At 43.1% G+C, this 27142-nt stretch overlaps 1 protein-coding gene across 1 annotated transcript in view; it reads right to left on the reverse strand.

The window, feature by feature from the left end:
- The window catches only part of LOC143987855 (uncharacterized), a 77642-nt gene that overhangs the window by 22706 nt on the left and 27794 nt on the right, over window positions 1-27142 (reverse strand). The window contains exons 8-9 of the mRNA XM_077486952.1: window positions 17249-17407; window positions 11868-12035 (exon numbers count right to left, since the gene is read on the reverse strand). Of these exons, the coding sequence (XP_077343078.1) occupies window positions 11868-12035; window positions 17249-17407 (327 nt within the window). The remainder of the gene's footprint in view (window positions 1-11867; window positions 12036-17248; window positions 17408-27142) is intronic.

A 27142-nucleotide genomic window follows, 5' to 3' on the forward strand; every position in this document is an offset into this window, starting at 1 on the left:
ATGGGGGCCTCAGGACAATCCTAGAGTTCCCAGAATTTTGGAAAATCCCTTCCCACAATAGCATCATGTGGTAACTGAGACACTAACCCCACCTGATGAGAGAGGTTACCTTTGGGGGTCTCAAAAAACACTGAAGTTACAGGATACTCTCGGGTGTCCCCATGCACACAAATAACAGCCACCCTGTTCTTCCCAGAGACCTCTGTAGTAACTAATTCAGCTTTTATCAATGTTACCAGGCTACCTGAATCTAGCAACACATCAACATGTCTACCATTAATACACATTTTACATAAATGTTTCTCAGGTCCCCAAATGGCCGTGCATGCAACTGTCGCAAACAGCGACTGACGTCTCTCCCTTATAAAGTCACATTGCATAGGCTCATCCACAACTGGGCAATTGGCTGCAATATGTCCCTCTTGCCGGCAGCGGTAGCAAATAATTTTTTTCGCTGCCTCTTGCAGCATGGGCTTCCTGGGCTGCTCCCGCCAGACCTTAGGTAGAACTCCCACCCTCTCACTCTCTCCACCCTCACCCCTTGGAGTCATCTTACCCGCCACTGGGGATGATCTGGTCTTAGGGGGGAAAGTCCGTGAGTCCCTGGAAGAGGTGGTCGAGTTCTCTGTAGCCAAGTACCTCTCAACCAGATCCACAAGTTTATCTGCATTTTCTGGGTCTCCATGGCTTACCCATTTTTGGATGGCAGTAGGAAGAGCTCTCAGGAAACGATCCATAACCACACGTTCCACAATGTTTGGTGCGGTCAAAATCTCTGGCTGCAGCCACTTCCTGCTCAGGTGAATGAGATCATACATTTGAGACCTGGGAGGTTTTCCAACCTGAAAAGTCCAGTTATGCACACGCTTAGCCCGGACTGCCAGGGTGACACCCAGCCGTGCCAATATTTCTGCTTTTAGCACCACATAGTCTTTTGCTTGGTCAGGCTCTAGGTCATAATTAGCTTTCTGCGATTCCCCAGTTAACAGAGGGGCCACCAGTCCAGCCCATTGCTCCTTAGGCCACTTTTCCCTTTCAGCAGTCCTTTCAAATGTGGTCAAAAACACCTCCGGATCATCCTCTCCAGTCATTTTTGTCAGTAAACGGCTCACACCAAAGGATGCGGTATTATTGTACCCACTTGCTTCATTGGTCTGCGGACGTTGCTGTATCAATGTCTCTATTTGCTGTTGAAAATTCTGCTCTTGCTTCTGCAACACGTCTATGAAGCGGGCTTCAGATCGCTGCTGGGCTTGTTGCTGAGCTTCCAAACTCTGCTGCAAAGTTGCATTTGTCTGCTGCTGATTTGCATTTGCCTGCTGCTGGGCTTGTTGTTGAGCTGCAAGGCTCTTTTGTAAAGCCGCATTTGTTTGCTGCTGATTTGCATTTGCTAGAGCCAGCTGTCTCAGTATCTCCTCCATGCTGGCCTTTTAAAAAAAAAATTGAAAAAAAAACTGCCAAAATTCTCCACCAACTGTGAGGGGGTTAGCTCGGTAGCGGGTGTGTGTGACCCCCTGGATGGGTTCACAACACAAAGTCAGGCACAGCAGACAGCGGTGTAGGTGCAAAAAACAAAAGATCCGGTTTATTTAGGCTACATGCAATGATACATATAACAGCCAAACAAAATAAAACAAGAAAATAAATCCTGGTCAGCTTGACCTCTAACTACACACGTAGACTCCCTGTCTAACAACTGGGTGCAGCCTTGTGCTGCCCCAATCCCTGTCTCTATTGTAGGGGTTTGCCACACAGGCGTTAACTCACCGCACAGAACAGATCTCAGACTCCCCAGTCTATACACACAAAACTGGTTCCAGGATGGAGCCTCTCCCTATGCATGCTGGGGTTTTTTGTAGAGGTCTTAATGAGCCCACTTACTACAGCTGGGCTCATTAACTCTTCCCCTCTAATTGTAAAAGTCTGCATAAAGCCTGAATCTAGGACACACATATTTCCCATCCTGAATACAACCAGGTGATTTTACCTGCGTGCTGCCACACTACCAAAAATACAAAGCATATTAAAAGAATTTGAGTCCATCTCTTATTACAAAGTAAACTAATCTAAATCGCATATCCTGGACTTGGGAGTAGACGGGAAAACTAGACATTCATTATCCAATACATACCCCTACCAATGGATAGACAAAGGAATCCCATACCTAGGAGTAGCCCTAACTAAAATGACAAAACGATTATTTCACGCAAACTTCCATCCCTTTAAAAAACAATTTGAATCAGAGCTACAATCACTAAACAAATTTGAATTTTCATGGGCAGGCCACTTAGCAGCTTTTAAGATGCTGGTGCTACCCAAACTACAATACCTACTTAGATCTCTCCCCATCTACATCCCCAAGTACTAAACACACTGCAAAGTGTTCTGGAAAGGTATCTATGGCAGGGAAAGAAACTCCGATGCCCACACCACATACTAATTAAACATAGGTCTATAGGAGGCTCATCCATCCCAGACCTACTGTAAGCGACTACTACGACGCTACTGTCTTGACCCAGCTGAAGGAATGGTTTTACCCATCCCCTAAAACACTATGGGGAGAAATAGAAAAGGTGACACTATCTCAAACAAATCTACAGCACTGGCTTCTCAGTAGGAGAATTAAACAAACCATCCCTACACATCTCCCACCCACAGTTAAAGCCATTGTTCTGACATGGAATCGCCTCATAGCCTACCAATGGAATGACACACCCACCACAAAAATGAGCCCCCTCTTGATGATACTCAACACACTAATCCCTGATATCCGTATTAAGGCTTGGAATATAGAATCAAACACTAAAATTTGAATATTATATGAACAAGAGTCCCTGAAAACGTACAACCAACTCCAAAAAGAAATAAAACTTCAAACGCCCACACAGTTCACCTACCTCCAAATAGCACACTGTCTCCACAACAGTCCTCAGATCCGGGCCTCTATCCCCATAAAAATGTGGACCGTTTTAAATAAACCTACCACTGTCACGAAAGGCATATCGATTATCTATCCCATACTAAAAGAAAAAAACACATTTACCCCATTATCCCCGTTAACTAAATGGGAACAGGACCTAGGACTTAATTTTACGCCAACCCAATGGACAACATCCCTCCAATTAATCTATAAAGCTACTGCCTGTGTCACGCTATGGGAACTAACCCCAAAAATATCCCAAAGGAGATACCTAACACCATCAATTCTAGCAAAATTTAAAGGTAACACTCCACCTACCTGTTGGAGGAATTGCGACCAAGTGGGAACATTGATTCACACTCTCTGGGACTGCCCCACCCTACATGCATACTGGAAAGATGTCTTCAGGTTGATAACCAAGGTTACTGGCATCCCTATTCAAGCCTTTTAACCACTTCAATACAGGGCACTTAAACACCTTCCTGCCCAGACCAATTTTGAGCTTTCAGCACTGTCGCACTTTGAATGACAATTGCGCGGTCATGCTACACTGTACCCAAATGAAATTTTTATCATTTTTTCCCCACAAATAGAGCTTTCTTTTGGTGGTATTTGATCACCTCTACGGTTTTTATTTTTTGCGCTACAAATAAAAAAATACTGAAAATTTTGAAAAAAAAAAATGTTTTTTTTTGTTTCAGTTTCAAAACTTTGTAAATAAGTACGTTTTCTCCTTCACTGATGGGCACTGATGGGGCTACACTGATGGGCACTGATAAGGCGGCACTGATGGGCACCAATGTGGCACCAATGAAGTGGCACTGATGGGCGACACGGATGGGCGACACGGATGGGCGACACGGATGGGCGACACGGACGGACACTGATAGGTGGCACAAATTGGCACTGACAGCTGGCACGGATGGGCGGCACGGATGGGCGGCACGGATGGGCATGGATAGGCGGCACAGGTGGGCATGGATAGGTGGCACAGATGGGCATGGATAGGTGGCACAGGTGGGCACTCATAGGCGGCACAGGTGGGCACTCAGGCGGCACAGGTGGGCACTCATAGGCGGCACAGGTGGGCACTCATAGGCGGCACAGGTGGGCACTCATAGGCGGCACAGGTGGGCACTCATAGGCGGCATCGGTGTTATACTATAGTAATGGATGCCAATCAGTGCCAAACAATAATGCATGCCAATCAGTGATGCCCATTGTGGGCACTGATTGGCATCCATTATGGGCACTGATTGGCACCCATTGTGCTGACTGGCATCCCTGGTGGTCTAGGGAGGATTATGACCTTCATTACCTTTTCCCTGGTGGTCTGGTGGCGTCCCTGGTGGTCCAGTGTGGGCATCCTCGGGGGGGCTGTGCTGATAATCGATCAGCACAGACCCCCCCTGTCAGAGGAGCAGCCGATCGGCTCTCCTCTACTCGCGTCTGACAGACGCGAGTGAGGGAAAGCCGATCACCGGCTCTTCCCATTTACACTGTGATCAGCCGTGATTGGACACGGCTGATCACATGGTAAAGAGTCTCCGACGGAGACTCTTTACCGAGATCGTAGTTGCCGGGTGTCAGACTGACACCCCGCAACAACGATCGCCGCGATGCGCGCCCCCGGGGGCGCGCAGCGGCTCATAATCCTGATCACGTCATATGACGTCCGGTCAGGATTATGAAACCACTTTGCAGCCGTCAATTGCCTATAGGGCAGGCGGCAAGTGGTTAATAATTATTGAAAAATTTATAAAAATATGTGAAAGAAAATCATTTTAGCTGACTAAAACGCATTTTAGTCATCTAAAATCTAAGGGGTGTAGTTAAATTGTAATGCATGATTTAAGCATTTCTCTACAATTTCCAAACTCATTATATATTGTTGGAGTAAAAAATTGAATATGTTATTATTTATGGTATTGAAGTATGAACATGCACTACAAACCAGTGTTAATTTTGATGTCAAATTTCAATTCTGTTTTAGACTTAGTCTTTTGATTAAAACACCATTTTAGTTTTAGTCGAATTTTAGCCATCTTGGTTGTTTCAGTTTTATCTGTATTTTAGTAGACTAAAATGGTATTGAGTTAGTCGACTAAAATGGTATGAAATTAGTCGACTAAAATGTTTTAGTAGGTTTTAGTCAACAAAATTAACACTGGATGTAACCTTCTCCAGCATACTTAAAATGCATGTTAAAATGCTTGCAAAAATGTATTAAAACAACACAGCAATGCAAAATTATCCTTAGAGAAAACCTAGCTCTACCTAGGTCTATTTTTGCCACTGGGAGATTTCTCTGCTTTTCTCTCCATAATGGTGGAGCCAGCTTTGTTCAGGCATCGTCCATAGTCAGTATTTACTTGCTGATATACTGGCCCAGAGATGACGCAATCAAGTGAATGCTGCTTTCTTTCACCTTGTGACTTGCTACAAAGGAACGGCCCAGACACAGGCACTAGGGGGGAGGGCCCGGCATGACGAGGGGGGGGCGGACGTGAGGCGGCGTAAGCAAGGTGAGTGGGCGGTGACGCGGCGACGTGTGTAGAGGTGGGCGGAGCTTGTGCGCACGCGCGAGCAGTCGGCGCCATCCTAATGTGGGAGAAGGAGCTTTTTCCCACCCACCCTCCCCTTTATTGTGGTTATGGGTACTGGTGGATTTGGTCTTGGGGCGTTTGTTATCATTGGGAAGTCTTTTCCTGACGGTGGTGGGTGTGCCAGAATGGTTGCTTTATTTCGTCGTAGCAGCATTAGGTCTATGGGGTCTTTGAAGATGGTGCTAAAAAATAATGGAGGTCTAGGGGAGTTGGGCTCATATGGAGATATGGGTGTCCATTCCCTTAAATGGTAAAGATGGTGCAGAAGGTTGTATCTGGAAGGAAGTTGATGGTTTTTGTCCCCGAGCTTTCGTAATACGCAGGCGGGGGGCCTGTTCATGGGTGTACCGATACAACTAGTTGGTTGGAAATGATAATTTACCTTCAAAGACCTCTAGATCAGAAAATGTGTAATACTGAGTTTTTTATATATATTTGGTTTATAATGTTTTTGTTGTAAAAATGTATTTATATGCATTAAGTTATGTTTTCTATAAGATTTTGTATTTTCATATGTTGATAATAATAAAATAGAAGGCTGCTATGGCCATTCGACTCCAAAGAAGAGAATGTGTCGTCTGGTCAATTATAAGCTATTTACGATAAGAGGGGGTATTGTGTTGTTTTGGGGAGCCTCACGAAATAGGCACCTCCCTTAGTCAAGTTACAATGTTACAGTCTAATTAGTGGGAGAAGGAGACTTAGAATATGCTTTCACCTATCTGCAGGAGAAGGATCTCAGGCTAGATAAAGTCACTTCTCTGGAACTAACAAACCACTTAAAAAAAAAAAAACATTGTTCTTTGACGCTTCAGTACAGTACACAGCCTTTACTAATCAATCTACATCCAATGCCTTCTACCTCTATCTGTCACATTTAAAAGTTAAAGTGGAGGGCCACCCTGAAAACAAAAAAAATATTAAAAATTACAAAAAAATATAAAAAAAAAAAAAAAAATTAAAAAAAATTTTTTTTTTTACTTACCAGAAATGCCTGTTGCTAGGCACTTTCTCCTAATCTTCCTCTTCCTCCTCCGCGGAGATCTTCTGTCTTCTGTCTTCGTCGCAGCGTCTTCTGGGTAATGAGTCGCGCTGTGTTCTGGGAACTGTGTGTTCCAGAACACAGCGCGTCCCATTCAGAAAGCGCTGCGGGACTCGCGCATGCGCAGTAGCTGCGGGACTCGCGCATGCGCAGTAGGAAACGGGCAGTGAAGCCGTAAGACTCCACTGCCTGTTTCCCTTACAAGGAATGGCAGCACCGGGACCCGAGAGCCGAGGGACGGGTCGGCCTCGGGCGGCCGACATCGCGGGCATCCTGGACAGGTGAGTGTGTTGATTAAGTCAGCAGCTGCAGTGTTTGCAGCTGCTGACTTTTTTTTTTTGTATAACCGGCCCTCCTCTTTAACAATGTCTTGTTGTAACAGAATATATACATTTTTACCTTAAATATGTCCAACTTGGCCTGTCTTGTTTTAAAATTAAAATAATTATTGAGCTTACGTTTTGGACCTATTCAAGACCTATTCAGCACATGGTACAACTGCCTATTGAATGCTCATGGCACTGCTTGCAGTAAAGATTTATTCTGGCAAGTGGCCCATTATAAATGGGCACCATGCCAAACATTCACTGCCCCACTGACTTGTAGAGATCCTTACCCCTGCCCATGTAAGTGTACATACAAATACAATGAATGAATAGTGAATTACACTAATATGATTAGGGGTTTCATCTTTATACAGTGATAAAGATGATTAAAATTACAATTAATAATTTTTACTTGGCACAAATTGTTCCCAGTATACTTTAAAAGTAATGCAGCATATACACGACTTAGATGTGATTTGGGTACATTGTGCCATCTGGTGGCCACAGGCTTTATTGCATAACATTACAGCATAATCAGGCAAGTTGCTAAAAGGGTCAGAAAAGTTAGCTCTGTACTTTGTAGCTCTGTAATCTTGCACTGATGCAAACTAACAGGCTAGACACAGCTGTGTGAAAGTTAGAGACATGGTTTTATATTTTAGGCTGTGTATATGCTATAAACTAGTATTTCTGGGTGCGCATTTGGCCCCTACAACATACAGGAATGGTTTGCACTGGCTCTGTCCATTATTTTTTAGGAATACATTTTGTCTTTGTGATAGTAATGGGATGTAAGGCTGGCCATAGATGGAGCAAAGACTAATATTAACACAGTAGTCCTTTTGTCTGAGTTGATCCTGTTGATATTTTACAACTTCCTTTACCAGACTAAGGCCAGCCATAGAGAGATTTTCTTTCCTGCCAGCGCGGGTTGTAGGAAAATAGGATTTTTTGTACTCACCGTAAAATCCTTTTCTCTGTGATTCAATGACCGACACAGCTCCTCTCTGTAACAAAATGGGTTGTTAGTCCTATCACTAGGAGATACTAGGCAAAGTTGTAATACAACACTTCAGAACTCTTAGTTCTGCCCAGGGGGGCGTCAACAAGCAGTATAACGTCAAGAGAAAAAGGAGGGGCGGGTGCTGTGTCGGTTGGTGAATTACAGAGAAAGGGATTTTACGGTGAGTAAAAAAAATCCTATTTTCTCTTATATTCACTGACCGACACAGCTCCTCTCTGTAACAAAATGGGACGTCCCCAAGCAGTGCCAAAATGAGGGGTGGGAAAAAACAGCATAAAAAACTTCATCCACCATGGCAAGTGGGAACTAGTGAAACTATACCCACACAAAAAAATTGAAGTGCGTGAAAAAACCATCACGCAGAACAGGGTACCCTCAACAGGAGTGATCCCCAAGACCGCAGTGAATGCGGAAGTAATGCAAACAGTGCATTAACGTAACAGTACTGCGTTTTTATCGAAAAACCAGGAAAAAGCATGGATTGCATAGTCAATTGCAACTACATGGCCGCCTGCAAAACTTTGCGGCCAAAATATGCATCAGCCGATGCACTGTCGTCTACCTTGTAGAACTTGGTAAACATATGGACAAACGACCAGGTCGCCACTTTACACACCTGAGTGACAGACGCTTGGTGTCGGAAAGCCCAAGACATTCCTATTGCCCTTGTGGAGTGGGCCGTGACCAGAAAGGGGGGCACCTGCCCCTTCAAGGCATAGGCTTGTACTACAATCTGTCTGATCCACCTGGAAATGGCGGCCGACGAGACCGCCATGCCTTTCTTTGGACCAGCCACTGAAACAAACAGTGAGTCTGATTTCCGAAAGGAAGCCGTGGCAGACAAATACACCTTCAGAGCCCTAACCACATCTAGAGTGTGAAGGGCCACCTCCCTAGGGTGCTTCGGCTTAGGACACAGGGAAGGTAATACAATGCCCTTATTGATATGAAAAGCCGAGACCACTTTCGGTAGAAAGGACGGTTGCGGACGCAACACCACCTTATCCCTGTGGATAATCAGATAGGGCGACTTGCAGGACAAGGCCGCCAGTACCAAAACCCTCCTGGCTGATGTGATGGCCACTAGGAAGACCACTTTCTGGGAAAAAGTCAACAAGGGAATCTCCCTGATATTTTCAAACGGCGGTCTTTGAAGCACCGACAACACCAGGTTCAAATCCCAGGGGGGTAACAGTGGACGCACCGGAGGGACTACGTGTCGTACCCCCTGGACAAAGGTACTCACTAAGGAGTGCGATGCCAGTGGTCCTTGAAAAAAATCTGAAATTTGTCCCTTGATGGTGCTTAATGCCAATCTCTGGTCAACTCCTTGCTGGAGAAACAGCAGGATCCTGGATATGGCAAAGGAGCACGGATGCCATCCTTTCTCCTCACACATGGAGATGGAGGCCTTCCAGGTATGATGGTATATCTTCCGAGAAGAAGATTTCTGTGCCCTCAACATAGTTGGAATCACCGAGTCCGACAGACCCCGGTTCCTCAACACCTGGCTCTCAATAGCCATGCCGTTAAAGCCAGCGATGGTAAAGCAGGATGGAGAATTGGACCTAGAGATAGGAGATCCTCTCGCAACGGCAGTCGCCAGGGAGCGTCTGCCACCAGACGCAACAGGTCTGCGTACCAAGGACGCTGAGGCCAATCTGGGGCAACCAGTATTACCGGGATCCCCTCGGCTTCCACTCTGCGAAGCAGACGTGGCAACAGTTTCAGTGGAGGAAAGGCGTAGATCAGCTGGTACTGATCCCACGGAGCCACCAGCTTGTCTGACGCATCTGCCCACGCATCTGGACACAAATCTTGGCACCTTCCGATTGAGACGGGAGGCCAGTAGATCCACATCTGGTGTTCCCCACTTCAGGCACAGCAGCTTGAATGTCTCTGGATGCAATGCCCATTCTCCTGGGTCCAGCATCTGTCGACTCAGATAGTCTGCCTGCCAGTTCTCCACCCCCGGGATGTAAATGGCCGACAGTGTCGCTCTGCCCATCAAAGTATGTGAGCGACCTACCGTGCAGCAGCTGAGTTTTTTTTTCCCCCTTGGTGATTTACGTATGCCACAGCTGTGGCGTTGTCTGACTATATCCTGATCGGATGCCCTTGAAGTCTCATCGACCATGTGTGGAGACACAGCCTGATCGCTCTAAGTTCGAGCAAATTGATCGGCAACTCGGATTCTTCCGTCGACCAGAGGCCCTGAGCCGACTGAACCCCCATAACTCCACCCCAGCCGGATAGACTGGCGTCTGTTGTGATCACCGTCCATTTCAGAGGAAGGAACGATTTTCCAGCCTGAATCACCAGGGACCTCAACCACTAGATCAGTGAGTCCCTGATTGCCTGGCTCACCTGGATCTGTCGATCTAGGGACAACTGAGGAGCCGACCATTTCTTGAGAAGGCTTTCCTCAAAGGGGTAACACACCGCCATGTATTTGGGGACTAAAAAAGGTCCATTGTGGGCGACCCCATTCCTTGTAAATTAACTTGTCAAAATAAGTCAGATACGGGAATACCTTAGGTGAACCTGCTGGCTTGCGGGACCCAAAAGGGACCGGTACATCAGCAGAGGGATCCTCTGGCTCCTGAATCTTCAGGGTATCACGCACAGCTGTGATAAGTGCTCCAACAAGCGCTTTATCGTGCACGGACCCGGACTCATCCTCACTGTCCGAATGGTCCTGGTCAGCGTCATCTGACAAGAGCAGGGGTCACCGGCATCAGCAGGACCCGAGTCTGCATCACAGCTCTCCCTAGAGGACGGGGAGGCGGGGGCCGCTTATTAGCACCTTTTTGCCATGCACCGCCTCCATCTTGGCAACTAACGAATTGAGGACCGCTGTCAGGGTGTCCATGAGGACTGCGCCATTCGTAGGTGACCCGGTTGCAATTGCCTGGATTTCGGGGGAAGAAACACCAGTTTCTGAAGCCATATATAGATTATATAGAGGCATTACTGAGCATGTGCGAGATTTGGTGGTGCACGATGGGTAGACAGGTGCACAGAAGTCCTAGAAATGAACACGAGAGGGCTTCAGATGCCCACAACTAAAATGGAACCTGCCTACTTCCGAGATCAGTAAGTAACTAACTATTTTTAAAGAAAGTAAAAGCGCAAAAAATATGACTTGTTAGAAATGTTCATTTACAGGTTGAGACAGTTACAGAGTAGTCTTTAAAAAAGAAATGTTTGGGGGACTGGAACTCTGCTTTAATATGTTAATTAAATCATTGGCAGCTAGTAGTTGCTAGAGAAGGAGGGAGAAGCCATGAGTCAGCCCTACCTTGTTATCTAACCCATTGTGTGATGTTTTGGGTAAATATTGGGTTATTGTGTACGTGGGGGACTGACATACTTTTCAAGTGTATAAAAAGCCTCTATCCTTGTCTAATAAAACATTCCATGTTCCTACAAGCTAGTGCCAGTTAGTGTTGTACGGGCGGCTATAATATCTGATCTCTGATGTTCAGACTGCAGGAGGCTGTATACTGATGGAAGCACTCAAGCGCGGTGCAAGGGGGTTCCATGACACCCTTCCGTAGAGTCATCACGTTCTCCCAGCAGGGGGAAGCTGTCACCACCAGGAGAACACAGTGATTATTGCTAGCAGCAGTCACAGCCACTAGCAATATTCACATGTAAAATCCTACAGGCTGCTTGTTTGTAGATTCTCTCTTTGCTGCTGAAGTATGACATAAGTCAGGGGCAGTGAAAAGGTTAAAGTAATTAATGTAACTTAACATGGTTATGCTTAAAAATTAAATAACATGACAATGTTATCATGACAACAGTTGTATTCACTTATTTTCAGTCTGATGTCTGGGTTCTGTTTTTGGAAAGTAATAAGGCAAACAATTATGAATATGAAGTACATTTCTTACAATATTAAAATATTGTTATAATTATTAATTATATTGTCATTAGTTGTTACCTGACTTTGTAGCTGACTAACATGGTCAACTAGCAAGGTCTTGTCTCTCCGTAATTCTGTGTTGATTTGCTCGTCTTTGGCCAAAATAGCTTGCAGCTCAGCAATCTGACTACTCATAGTATTTGTATTTAAATCTTGAAGTGTATTACCACTCAGCAGCAAGTTCATCTGTAACATGGAAAATTAATTTGAAACAACAACCGTTTATTAGCCTGAACACCAAGGGCATATACTGTATTATATTTATTTTTATAAATATGACTCATAGAGGGTAATTTTCTATAGTGCCGATATATGTTCCGGCAGTCCAGGAAAATAGCGGCCAATTAAGACTTCAACTCTCAGAAACTGGGCGCTAATGCAAATGGAAAGCAGCGCTATTGCCAGCGAACATGCCTTTCAGAGCACATATGCGGGAATAGTGGAAGTCAATGGGGCTCGAACCTGCAAAATCCAAAGTTCTCACTGAGGGCTTATATGCAGGTTCTCTGCCATAAAAAGTGTATGTAGACCTTGGTCCTGCCCCAGGGGACATGTATCAATTGGAAAAAATGTTTTAAAAACTGAAGTTTTTTCAGGAGCAGTGATTTTAATAATGCTTAAAGTGTAACAATAAAAATGTATAATTCCTTTAAATATCATGCCTGGGGGGGGGGGGGGGGGTTCTATAGTATGCCTGTAAAGTAGCGCATATTTCCCATGTTTATTACTGTACTGCAGCAAGATGACACTTCTAAAGGAAAAAATGTAATTGAAAATTGCTTGCGGCTATAATGAATTGCCAGTTCCCAGCAATATAGAGTAAAAATCTAAGGAAAAAACAGCGTGGGTTCCCCCCACCACTCCATACCATGTCCTTTGAGTCTGGTATGGATAATAAGGGGAACTCCACGCCAAAATAAAAATAAAAAAAATGGCATGGGGATCCCCCCAAAATCCATACCAGACCCTTATCCGAGCACACAACCTGGCAGGTTAGGAAAGGGAGGGGATGAGCAAGCGCCCCCCCTCCCGAACCATACCAGGCCACATGCCCTCAACATGGGGAGGGTGCTTTGGGGTTCCCCAGATCCCGCCCCCATGTGAATTGGTATCGGGTACATTATACCCCTACCCATTCACTAAAAAAAGCTGTGAAATGTGACAAAAGATAAAAGCTGTTTTTTGACAATTTCTTTATTAAAAATGTCTTCTTCTTTCTCCTCTTCTTCCTTTGGTCTTCTCCTTCTTCCTCCAGCTTCTTCTTCCCCTGCTTTATCCTCTGGTCTTTCTCCTCCAACTGCTCCCGCTGAAAATTCAAAAAGCGAACTTCCTCCGATGCTGTGATGGGGCGGATGACATCACTCAGAGACCCCGCCCCTTGTGACTTCACCTCCCGAGGCATGATGGGTCAGTGATGTCACAAGGGGGTGGGTTCTCCTGCTGTCATCCGGCGGCCATGCCCCATAGTTACATATAATATGTGCGCTATGGAAGCGGACAGATCAGCGGGCCGCAGCGTCGGAGGAGGTTTGTTGTTTTCATGTTCAGAAGGTCGGTGGCGGGAGCGGCAGAGGAGAAAGATGGGAGGATGAAGTGGGGGAAGAAGAAGCCGGAGGAAGATGGAGAAGACCGGAGGACGAAGCACAGGAAGATGGGGGAAGAGGCAGGGGAAGAAGAAGCTAGGGGAAGAAGGAGAAAACCAAAGGAAGACCGGTCTATGGCTCAGGAGCTTGCCCCCCCCTTTCCTGGCCTGCCAGGTTGCGTGCTCGGATAAGGGTCTGGTATTGATTTTGGGGGACCCCTACACCATTTTTTTTATTTTGGTGCAAGGTTCCCCTTAAAATCCATACCAGACCTGAAGGGCCTGGTACGCCCTGGGGGGGGACCCTACGCCGTTTTTTTTCCTTGATTTTTGAATAGCTGGATTTTTGGAATTCCACACCATAATATTATTGAATAATTACATACCATTGCATGGACCCCAAAGCACCCTGCTCGCTCGTCCGACCCTTTCCTGACCTGCCAGGTTGCGTGCTTGGATAAGGGTCTGGTATGGATTGGGGGGGGGGGCTACACCATTTTTTTTATTATTTTGTTGTCAAGTTCCCCTTAATATCCATACCATTTTATTTTTACTCTATATTAGTGGGAACTGGCAATTCCTTACAGCTGCCGAGTAATTTTAAATTACTTTTTTTCTTTAGGAATGTCATTTTGCTGCGGTACAGTAATAAACATGGGAAAGATGCGCTACTTTACAAGCATACTAAGAACACCCCCCAGGCATGATATTTAAAGGAATTTTACATTTTTATTGTTTCACTTTAAGCATTATTAAAATCACTTCTGCTGAAAAAACTGCAGTGGGCAGTTTTTAAAAACATTTTTCCAATTGATACATGTCCCCTGGGGCAGGACAGGCAATAGCGGTGCTTTCCATTTGCATTAGCATCCAGTTTATGAGAGTTGAAGTCTTAATTGACCTTATTGGGCGCTATTTTCCCAGACTGCAGGATCATTTATTGGCACTATTAGTAAATTACCCCCATACTGTACGCAAAAGTAACAATAACAAAATATTGTTTTAAGCTTGCCACACACATTAAAATTGGAAGCTGAATCTTTGTACAGTATCTTTAGGTTTTATATAATTTATGCAGTGTGAAGATCTCCAAGGCCAGACCAAGGCAAAGGCAAGTGCGGTTCCTGGATCTTCTTATTATCCCCTCTCCAATGGTCATTGATAGAATCTATGCCATAGAAGTATAATCCCGAGGGGTCTCAGTGAAATTCATCAAAGTGCCTAGAGAGATTATGCTTGGGGAAGCCTTGCCTGATATTATTAATATGCTCTCTAATCCTAACAAAAAAAGGCCTTGTGGTTCTACGCCCATATTGTAATGACAGGGACATTCGATCTCATATGTTACATGGGAGCTGCTACAGGTAATATGTTCCCTGATTTGATATTCTCTGCCAGTCCTAGATTATATATAAGTTTATATACAAAAGAAGATGGCCTGAAATAAGATTTTAACCGTAGATACATTGATGATGTCATGCCTTCCTTCCCCTTATCTCCCAGCTTGGCCCTTCAGCTGTGTTTGGGGATTGCACGGTGTCTACTGCGTTCTGGTCATGATTTCTATTGATTGCAATTTGGCTAATTTGCGGGTGGCCATACTTACACCTTCATCCGCATTGTATAAGACGTAGGGTGTTCCAAAATGGCCACGCCTCAGGCGACGTCTTATGATGAAACGTGCAAGTTGGGACTTTTGGTATGTCACTTCCAGCACTTCTGGTTTCTCTGTGGAACGCACGCCGACCCCGAGAGTGTCTTATTAGCTCTTGTACACACAGTCGGATATTCCAACGGAAAATGTCCGATCGGACCGTGTTGTCAGATAATCCGACCGTGTGTGGGCTCCATCAGACTGTTTCTGTCGGAATATCCGACCGACAAAGTTTGAGAGCTGGGCTATAAAATTTTCCGACAACATGATCCAATCGGACTTTGTCCGAACGTTTGTAGAGAATTCCGATCAGACAAAGTGTCACGCATGCTCAGATCAAATGACAACACCAAAGCTATTGGCTACTAGCCGCAACGTAGTCCCGTCGCAAGGCACCAACGTCATCACGTTCCGAATGATCGGATTCTCCGACAACTTTGTCCGACAGTGTGTATGCAACACCACTTTCGAACAAAATTAGTCGGAAAAAATCTGATGGATTTTGTTGTCGGAATGTCCGACCGCGTGTACAAGGGCTTATACCAAAGCTGCCGCATCACTTTTACACAGACATATCTAATCAAGCTGATCTGTGCTTGGTTAGATGATGTGAAGAGCAGGGGAGACATTGGGGGTCTATTACTCCTAATGTCTCTAAAAAGAGTACCTGTCACCTGCCCAATGCTATCACATAGGGGTTTATTAACCCCTTTGTGATAGCAATGAAGTAAAAATAAATAGAAAAAGAAAAAAAAGGTTTCAAAAAATACAATTATAAAATTATAATACTATATATATATATATATATATATATATATATATATATATATATATATATATATATATATATATATATATATATATATATTATATAGATATATAAATTACCGAAAACCCCCGTAGCCCCGCAAATGCGAGCCTAGGTTGCGCACATGCATGTATACCACAGTTGTGACAAAGACGTAATAATTCTAGCACAAGAGCTACTAGTTAACTGTAAACGAATCAGCTGTAAAAGCTTTTAAAGCGTCACCTATGGGGATTTTTGGGCACCATCGTTTTTGGCGATATATCGCAGGTGCACGCAATTTTAAGACATGGAATGTTTGGTATCTATTTACTCGATGCAACCTCGTGTTTTATATTTTAACCAAAAATGGGTATTATATAATGGGGTTTTGCATTAAAGTTCATTTTATTGTAGTGTTTCCTGAACAATTGCATTTAATAAACAGTTGCGCAAATATCATGTGAAACAAAAATTTGCAACTATCACCTTTTTTTATTCTACAGGGCCTCTGCTTTCAGAAAACATACAATGTTCTGGAGGTTTAATTATTTTATTGCCAAAATGTAAGACTTTTACACGTATGCGGAAAATAAACAAAATTGCTCTGGAGCTGAACTGGATATAGTGTATGTAGAATTTATTAAAGAAAAAATTTCTTCTTTATACAGTATAAATCATTAGGTCTTCGTGGGCTTAATAACCCCCTTGGGTAACACTATCTTTTACTAACTTCTTCATATCCTTAACTTAGAGGTGTAGTTATTTAAATTTTCTCAGTGAAAGTGCACGTACATTTGTTCTGTATGAATGGGGGAAAAAAACTCTATGATTAAAAAATTTAAAAAACTCCATTGTTATTTTCTTTGCTGTTTGAAGGTTTTTCATTCAAAATGCAAAATACCACATATGGCTACTAGATGGCCCTAAGTACTATAGGAAATTCCTATTATCCTTAGCAGCCTCTAAAGCCAAATTCAGTATTGTTTATTTTTAGCAATGAAAGACATTTGATCAACACAGGAAATAGCCTAATAATTGTTTTTTTTTTTTTTTTGCCCCATTCGCAAAGAACAAAGGTACATGCTCTTTAATTGGGTGAGTGACTAAACACGTTTTTTTTATAAATACCCTCTAAGTTTTGTTTTTTGCAAGAGTGCGTATACATTTTAATCCTTGTGAAGAAATTTCTGCTCATTTCCTGTCCAGGTGATACCCTATCTTTCTGCATGTGACAGGATGTCACCAGAACAAGAGGTAAATGGAAAGCACCACAGAAAATAGGTTCTATCTAATTCTTACCTGCATTATTCCAAACTAAAAATACATTTTGGGCAGACTTTTTCCTGCCTTCCTTGTCTTTGTGCCATAATTACCTGCTCCATCCGATCTTTTAGACGTTCCTTTTCTTGTAACAGAAGAGCCTCCTGCCATTTTAACTCCTTGCTCAGCTGCTCCTCTCTGTCCTTGACACTTAGAAGCTGAGCAACACTAGACGAATTATGAGTATAATTCTCTCCCCTCAGTTGTCTCTGCTGGAATTCAAAAAGTAGCACTGTTAATATATACTCCCATTGCTATCTCTCACTACTTCGTTGGCATTATACCATGACAAAATTAGATCTATATACAATTATGAATGGAAATTAATTTTACAGTATTTCACCCTCCTAGTTAGGTTGCTAGGACGTAAGGCACATGTAGTTCTTTTTGGCTGATTGGAGCAGATTGCTTTTGGCTGTTCTGGATCTCACAGGCTGTAAGTTTGATTGCTCTCCCCTGCCTTTAATAGGGGGCAAAAGGACAGCACAAATATGTATTTTGCTCCAGCCAATCCATGGGGAGGTGTGCCCAGAAGTTGGCTGGAGAGGCATATAAATAGTCTGAGATTTAGAACAGAGGGGTCTCTTCTTCCTTTTGGAGAAAATCCACTGGTTTGGATGGGGGTGGCTAACCCCACCTGCAGCAGCTATCCCGAGTCCAGCTATTTTTCAAAAAACAAGCTCTGGACCACTTTCTTTTATTTCAAAATTGCTGACATTTCGCACTAGCTGTAGTGCTTATTTACAGCCTGCATGTGTGCTCCTGGAGCGGTGAGATACCTTCTCCTCCAGCTATTTTTCATCGAGATCCCAGCTGTGGGAGGCATGTTACCAATGATCCACTTCTGGAACCTAGTGAAGAGAACCCTCCTCTGGGAGAGCTCACTGAGGAGTGCCTGGTGGATACTGGAAGGAGGCATCCGGCAATCCTGTGACATTATGAAAACTGATCTGAACCCATGGTTCTATTGACTGAACCGTATCTCTTGGGTGCAGAAGTCAGTAGGATTCCTCTCTGGGATAGTATCTAAAGAGAAGACAAGACCCAGTTCTGCCCACAATCATGGCCCAGAGCTCGGTGTTGACAATCAACACTGAGCTCTGTAGAGAGAGAACAATCTCTCTGTTTCTCATCTATGCAAAGCAGGGATGAAAATGAGGGATCTAGTAGTAAAATCAGCATACTTTACAAATATTACACATAGCTAGGCATACATTTACCTCTTGGTCATCCTAGATGTTAACCACTTCTCAGCCATTGTCATTAGTACAGTGATAGTGTATAATATTATCACTGATCACTGTATCATTGTCACTGGTGATGTCAGTGGCAGGTAGTTCCCCCCAGCGTAAGTTAGTATCAGATTGTCTGCCTCACTATCCCAGTCCCATTATAAGTCACTGATAAGGCACTATAATTTTAACACAAACCAATCAATATACACGTATTGGGATCTTTTTTATCAAAGATATTTAGCAGAATACATTATGGACAAAATGTCTGAAAAAAAATATTTTTACAATTTTTTTTTATTGGATATGTTTTTAGCAGTAAGATGTTTTTTTTCCCAAAATGTATCATTGTTTTTTCATTCATATCGCAAGAATAAAAAAAGCCAGAGGCTATCAAATACTAAAAAAACTCTATTTGTGTGAAAAAAAAATATTAATTTTGCTTGGATACAGCCAATGCCTGACTGCGCAATTACCAGTTAAAGTAGCACACTGCTAAATAGCACTAAATGGCCTGGTCAAGAAGGGGTAAAATCTTATGGAGGTCAAGTGGTTAAAGACACTTAGACGAGAAAAAGTGGTTGTAACATCATTATAAATCCTGTAATCCGTTCTGTTAAAGGATTATATAATGTGCAGTGTCTGTCTTTGTGTGAAATTATTGTGCAAAATACCTCATTTATAGCGCTGCTGGGCGCTCACATGACCCGCTGGAGCTCTCCTTCCTCAGTCCAAGCACTGCAGAGGGAGGGGCCAAGGTTCCCCACTGACGCCAGCTGGGAGGAGAGAAAGAGAGCAGCAGGAGGTCACGCGAGCACCCAGTAGCGCTGTAAATAAGGTATTTTTCACAATAATTTTACACAAACACACACACACTGCACATTATAATGACAGCGGATTACAGCATTTATTATATATGTGTATATATATATATATATATATATATATATATATATAGAGAGAGAGAGAGCAGCGGGCTGGTGGAGGCACATAAACTGACCATGGTAATAATGGATCAGCAGTCATGATTACCATGGTCAGCGCATGCGGCAACTGGCAGGATCAACCAGGTTTTTTAGAACATAGAGAGTGCTGAATGACACAGCACAATCACTGTGTTGTCTATCATGCTTGCAAGGATCAGGATAAAAAAAGTTTAGGGTTACAAACACTTTAAGTGTCCTCCTGTAAATGATCAGTGAATCTGGAATATCCCATACTATCTTACATCCCATCCAAGTTCCTCAACAATATAACACCTAAAAGATATCCTCTAGACTGATTATTAAGCCAGAATAAATGGATTGTCGCGGTGTGCCTGGCTACCTCTGCACAGATTTGGGAAAAACTGGTAAATTTATAGGGGCTTATAGGGTGGTAGTGCTACATAGTGTATACACTGTATATGTCATTTTTCGCACATACTACTGCATACCTATGCTTGCTAAAACAGACACCGGATGTGATGTGATGTGGATCATGACTGTTATTTTACATGTTTAATATTCTAAAACTCCATCTGTTGCTTGGCAACCTGAGAGGTCAATGTGAGTGGGAGTCAAGAGAGAAAGCAAGAAACACCTACAGTTTGTGTCCCTTCCATTTAATCATTTGCCAATGTAATACAGCAAGAAAAACAGCTCGTCATTGGAATGATCTTGAGCACTAACACATTAAACGCTTGAAACCTTCTTATATCTCAATCTCTTAAGACAAATATTGTATTGCATTGATGTTGTAGTATATGGTAGCAAAGCAACTGAGGACAGGTCCATAACACACTTATTTAGTTTCTAACTCAATATAAGGGCTGGTCTGGGTTTTGCAATACTTATCCCTAAAAAAATCACTCATAACCATCACAACATAAAACACCATTTAGATTCAGTTTTCATAATCTATTATTTAGGGTGCTGTTTAACCACTTGCATATTGGGAACTTTTACCCCCTTCCTGCCCAGACCAAATTTTCAGCTTTCAGCCCGGTCACTCCTTGAATGACAATTGCGTGGTCATGCAATGCTGTACCCACCAAAAGAGCTGTCTTTTGGTGGTATCTAATCACCACTGTGTTTTTTTATTTTTTGCTAAACAAATGAAAGAATACCAAAAATTAAAAGAAAGAAAAAAAAAATTGTTTTTAGTTTCTGTTATAAAATTTTCGAATAAACAATTTTTCTCCTTCACTGATAGGCGCTAATAAGGCTGCACTGATTGGTACTAATAGGCTGCACTAATGGTCACTGATTGGCTCTGATGGGACACTGATGAGACGGCACTGAAGGGCACTGGTGAGACTTAACTGATATGTGGCACTGATGGGCACTGACAGGCAGCTCTGATGGGCACAGATTGGCAGCACGTGCGGGCACTGTGAGCACATGTAGCCATCTTTCGGCTATAGTGCGGACAGGAGGTGGTTAAACTAATACTTATTTAGGGCTGACATTTACATCTTGGTTAGATAGCCATGCTTTATAGTTTAACCACTTGACCTCCAGAAAATGTTATCCCTTTCACGACCAGGCCATTTTTTGCTATTCAGCACTGTGCTACTTTCACTGGCAATTGTGCTGTCATGAAACACTGTACACAAATAATGTTTTATCATTTTTTTTCCACACAAATAGAGCTTTATTTTGGTAGTATTTAAACACCACTGTTTTTTTTTTTTTTTTTTGCTATGTAAAGGAAAAAATACCGAAATTAAAAAAAAAAGAAAAACAAAAAACATGTTTTCCATTTCTGTTATAAAATAATGTTTCAAATAAATAATCTTTCTTTATAAATTTAGGCCAAAATGTATTCTGCTACAGTTCTTTGGTAAAAGTAACCCAAATCAGTGTATATTATTTAGTCTGTGAAAGTTATAGAGTCCATAAACTATGGTATATACTGTACAGTATTTATTTGAAAATTGATTAATCCTGATGTACTGAGGGTCTATTTCATTTCTTATAGCCCTAACATGCCACAACAGTATGAATAACCTCCAAATTACCCTTTTTTGAAAAGTAGACAGCCCAAGGTATTTAGTAAGAGGAATGGCGAGTTTTTTGAAGTTGTAATTTTTTTTTACACAATTTTTTGGTGAATAAAGAAATCTTTAATTTGGAAAATGAAAAAATTTTATATAATTTGTTTCTTTTTCACATTTTTTTTTTACATACTGGAATCGATTCATGACTGTTTTGTTTACATTGCAATCATGTGATCACTATGACCAATCAAGCGATCACATGATACCCCGGCCATTCATAGTGGTCGGGTATCAAGCGCCATGATCCCTTGTCTTGTATCCACCAGACACAGTAGTTATGAGATTGTGCCACTGCGTGCCCCAGTGGGCGCGCTAGTGCGCATGTGCATGACTGGGACACTAGGTGAAAATAAACATAAAAAAGCCTGATGAAAGAGAAGATTATAAAAAGAAAATACTAATGCAGTCACCACATCTAAGGATTGGTAGGCTGACATTATATAAAAATTTTTGTTTTTATGTTTAAAGTATACAGTATGTGAACCCTTACCCTTGACAAATTTTATATATATATATATATATATATATATATATATATATATATATATATATATATTAATATTATATGTCTACTGTCTACCATGTGACATCATGCTCAGAAGTAGCATAGCAACCATTTTAACTGATGCTCTCCAGATTTCCATGCTTAAAGGCTAAATGTTTTAATTGTGAATTTCTGCTTGCTACCTTGTACACTGGATTTAAATGCACTCTGTGAGTATCTTTTTCAACTTCTTATTTAATAAATAGTTTTATTGAACGTTGATAAAGTCTTTTTATTGTTTCATACTGCTGAATGATACACACCTAGAGGCACCGTTTGAAGACCTATTCCCAACTGTTCCTTGGAAAATTGCTGCATTTTTACACACCCAGGTGACTGGAACAGCTTTTTTGACCTTACTACTCTGTAAGTTGGCCATGGAGGTAAGCAGCAGAGGAGACTGGTGGTGGATACACAGAGGTGGAGCACTTATGCATGTTGTTTTTTGGACACAAGAGATCTGGAATTCGAGCATGATGAATGTTATATGTTTTCAAGCATTATTACATGGTTACATAGTAGACGAGGTTGAAAAAAGACACAAGTCCATCAAGTTCAACCTATGTGTGTGATTAAATGTCAGTATTACATTGTATTTCCCTGTATGTTGTGGTCATTCAGGTGCTTAGCTAATAGTTTTTTGAAACTATCAATGCTCCCCGCCAGGGCCGGACTAGGCATAAAAAACAGCCCTGGAAATTTCATACCAGCCCCATAGCATTATTTTTTTTTATTTTTTTATTTTTTTTTCCTTGTTTTAACTGCTTGATTTATTTTTTATTTATTTTTTTTTTCCATAAAAGTTTTTATTTTTCTTCAAGGAAAAGGGAAAATACAAACTGCATATCAGAGTATGCCAGAGTTACAATCAGATAAGTAACGTACAGACGTCCAAAACATTGAAAATAAGAAAGAAATACAAAATATAAAAAATTTTTTTGTAGACATGTTACTGGATGTGTGATCTGTTCCATAGCATTATTTTACCAACCCAACAGCATAACGTCATTATTTTCTTGTTCAAAAAAAGGGAAAAACATACATTTTAAAGCACATTTAAAGAGTATACTATACTACAGAGACCACCTTCCACAGAAAGAATACACTAAGGTAAGGGGGGTGGGTTACTGATATAGGAAACCTTTATATCAGTGCTTCCTTACATTATTGTATTTACTCCCCCCTTACATCAATGACCCCCCCTCAGACTGGCCTGGCAGTGCTGCCACTGACCTCCTCTCAGGCGCACCTTGCAGGGATCAGTCGGTCGGCTCCAGCTTAGTGGTTATGGTTTTCCTATAGTCTCCTATCTACAGTCCACACATGACTGACTTCTCCCATGACCCCCATCCTGGTGGCACTCCCACTCTTAACTCCTCTCCAGACTCCCCCTCAGAGACTACAGACATGATATAAGACAAGAGATGGTCAGATGTTGCGGACATGATACAAGAGATGGTTAGAGGCTGCAGCATATTACAGGAGATGGTCAGAGGCTGTGGGCATAGTACAGGAGATGTCAAGATGTCAAAGGCTGCGGGCATGGTACAGGAGATGTCAAGATGTGAGAGGCTGCGGGCATGGTACAGAAGATGGTCAGAGACTGAGGACATGATACTAAAGATGTTAAGAGAATGTAGACATGATACAGGATGGTCAGAGACTGCAGACATGATACAAGAGATGGTCAGAGACTGCAGACATGATACAAGAGATGGTCAGAGACTGCGGACATAATACAAGAGATCAATATAGCCTCACCAGTGCCCATCAAATACAGCTTCACTGTGCCCATCCATGCAGCCTCACTGCACCCATCCATGCAGCCTCGCTGTGCCCATCATTGCCGCATCACCTTGCCCATCATTGCAGCCTCACTATGCCCATCACTGCAGCCTCACCATGCCCATCATTGCAGCCTCACTGTGCTCAACATTGTCGCCTCATTGTGCCCATTATTGCTGCCTTACTGTGCCCATCATTGCTGCCTTACCGTGCCATCATTGCAGCCTCACCATCATTGCAGCCTTACTGTGCCCATCATTGCCTCCTCACTGTGCCCATTATTGCAGCCTCACTATGCCCATCATTGCAGCCTCACCATGCCCATTATTGCAGCCTCACATGCCTATCATTGTAGCTTTACCGTGCTCACCATTGCCACCTCACCATGCCCATCATTGCCGCCTCACTGGACCCATCACTGCAGCCTCTCATGCCCATCATTGCAGCCTCACCGTGTCCATTATTGCCACCTCACCGTGCCCATCATTGCCGCCTCATCGTGCCCTCATTGCAGCCTCATCGTGCCCTCATTGCAGCCTCATCGTGCCCTCATTGCAGCCTCATCATCATTTCAGCCTTACTGTGCCCATCATTGCCGCCTTACTGTGCCCATCATTGCCACCTCACTGTGCCCATCATTGCCACCTCATCATGCCCATCATTGCAGCCTCCCATGCCCATCATTGTCGCCTCACCGAGCCCATTGCTGCCGCCTCACCGCGCCCATCACTGCCGCCTCACCATGCCCATCACTGCCGCCTCATCATGCCCAACACTGCCACCTCACTGTGCCCATTATTGCCGCCTCACTGTGCCCATCATTGCCACCTCACCATGCCCATCATTGCTGCCTCACCATCATTGCAGCCTTACTGTGCCCTCATTGCAGCCTCTCTCACCCCCATTGCCTCCTTTCTGTGCCTTCATTGCAGCCTCCCTCACCATAAATGCTGCCTTACTGTGCCCTCATTGCAGCCTCTCTCACCATTATTGCAGCCTTACTGACTGCGCCAAACAATGTAGCCTCACCAGTCAGAGTGTGCATTACGCACAACGGGCATCTCCTGCTCCTGCTGTGTCCCGGAGCTCAGTGTTAAATTTTCAGCTGAGCGTGACAAAAGTCCCGCCCTCCTCCTATACCAGCTCATATGATAGACAGAACACTGCATCTATCACACAAGCTGGTCTAGGAGGAGGGCGGGACTTTTGTCACAGGGTGGCCAAAAATTTAACACTGAGTTCCGTGACACAGCGGTCTCCCGCTGTGTGTTACAAGTAGGCAGGAGAAGCACTGCAGCCACAGCATAGATTAAAGCGTCCCCGGGGCAGGCAGCCTACCAGGAAATGTCCTGGTATCCCGGTACCCGCAGTTCAGCCCTAACCCTCTACATAGTTTAAGGTTACATTTTCTTCTAATTTTAATGAGTGGCCATGTGTCTTGTTAAACTCCCTTCATAAGTTTTATCCCTATTGTGAGGTCACCAGTATGGTATTTATAAATTGAAATCATATCCCCTCTCAAGCATCTCTTTTCCAGAGAGAATAATTTCAGTGCTCGCAATCTTTCCTCAAAACTAATATCCTCCAGACACTTTATTAGTTGCCCTTCTTTATACTCACTCCATTTCCAGTACATCCTTCCTGAGGACTGGTGCCCAAAACTGGACAGCATACTCTAGGTACGGCCAGACCAGAGTCTTGTAGAGTGGGAGAATTATCGGTTTATCTCTGGAGTTGATCCATTTTTTAATGCATGCCAATATTCTGTTTGCTTTGTTAGCAGCAGCTTGGCATGCCATTGCTGAACCTATCATCTACTAGGACCCCCAGGTCCTTTACCATCCTAGATTCCCCGAGAGGTTCTCCCCCCCCCCCCCCCCCGTGCATAGATTGCATTCATATTTTTGCCACCCAAATGCATTATTTTACATTTTTCTACATTAAACCTCATTTGCCATGTAGTTGCCCACCCCATTCATATGTTCAGATCTTCTTGCAAGGTTTCCACATCCTGCAGAGAAGTTATTTCTCTGCTTAGCTTAGTAGCGTCCACAAATACAGAGATTGAACTGTTTATCCCATCATCCAGGTCATCTATGAAAAAAAAAAAAGGATTGGTCCCAGCACAGAACCCTGGGGGACACCACTACCCACCCCTGAACATTCCCAGTACTCCCCATTAATCACCACCCTCTGAATTCACCCTTGTAGCCAATTTTCAATTCATGTACTCACCCTATGGTCCATGCCAACATATCTTATTTTATACAGTAAATGTTTATGGGGAACTGTGTCTAATAAGTACCACCCCCCCCATTACTGCCTTATGTGCTTCACAAACTATACCCATATTGCTGTCAGGAGTGTCATTAATTTGGAAGTAGATATCCAATTCTCTTGTCACATCTTTTAGTACTTCCTCCTCCTGCAATAAACTTTTGTTTAATCTCCACGTTCTTGTTCAAGAGGTAAGATAGTCCGTTAATGCATAGGGTATAAAGAACGGTGCATGGTCTGACCAAGTAATGTGGCCAATCAAAACCTCTCGAACCGCTTGCCATTGAGAGTGAGGGATTAGAAAATAATCAATTCTTGAGTATTGTTCATGTGGTGGAGAATAAAAGGTATAATCCCTTTCCAAGGAATGGAAAAGACGCCAGACATCAATCGTGTTTTTTGTAGAGTTTGAGCGATTCATTTCCGGGAGCTAGGGGCTATCGAGGAGTGACCCGATGAGGTATCTTCCGCTGGTATTAATGGAGTATTGAAATCTCCTCCCAGTATAAGTTGACCCCTAGAAAATTCAGCCAGGAACTGTGTCAAACTCTTGTGCAAAATCCACATAAACCATGTCTACGGGCCTTCCTTTATCTAGATGGCAACTCAAAGAAGGTTAATAGATTGGTTTGGCAAGAACGATTCTTCATGAATCCATGCTGATTACTGCTAATGATACCGTTCTCATTACTAAAATCGTGTATATAGTCCCTTAACATCCCCACCAAGAGCTTGCATACTATTGATGTTAGGCTAACTGGTCTGTAATTCCCAGGGATGTATTTTGGGCCCTTATTAAATATTGGTGTGACATTGGCTTTTCTCCAATAAGCTGGTACCATTCCAGTCAGTAGACTGTCAGTAAAAATTAGGAACAATGGTCTGGCAATTTTACTTGACCGAGTTCCCTGAGTACCCTCAGATGCAAGCCTGGTCCTGGTCCTGGTGATTTATTAATTTTAAGTTTCCCAAGTCTAATTTTAATTCTGTCCTCTGTTAACCATGGAGGTCTAAGTTCCAGCAAGCTGAAAGTTGAGCAGGCTCACAATGAGTTGTACAGAAAGTTATA

This window comes from Lithobates pipiens, unplaced genomic scaffold (genome assembly GCF_037356315.1).
Source record: "Lithobates pipiens isolate NorthernLeopardFrog02 unplaced genomic scaffold, aLitPip1_a1.2 Scaffold_18, whole genome shotgun sequence".
NCBI classification, from domain to species: domain Eukaryota; kingdom Metazoa; phylum Chordata; class Amphibia; order Anura; family Ranidae; genus Lithobates; species Lithobates pipiens.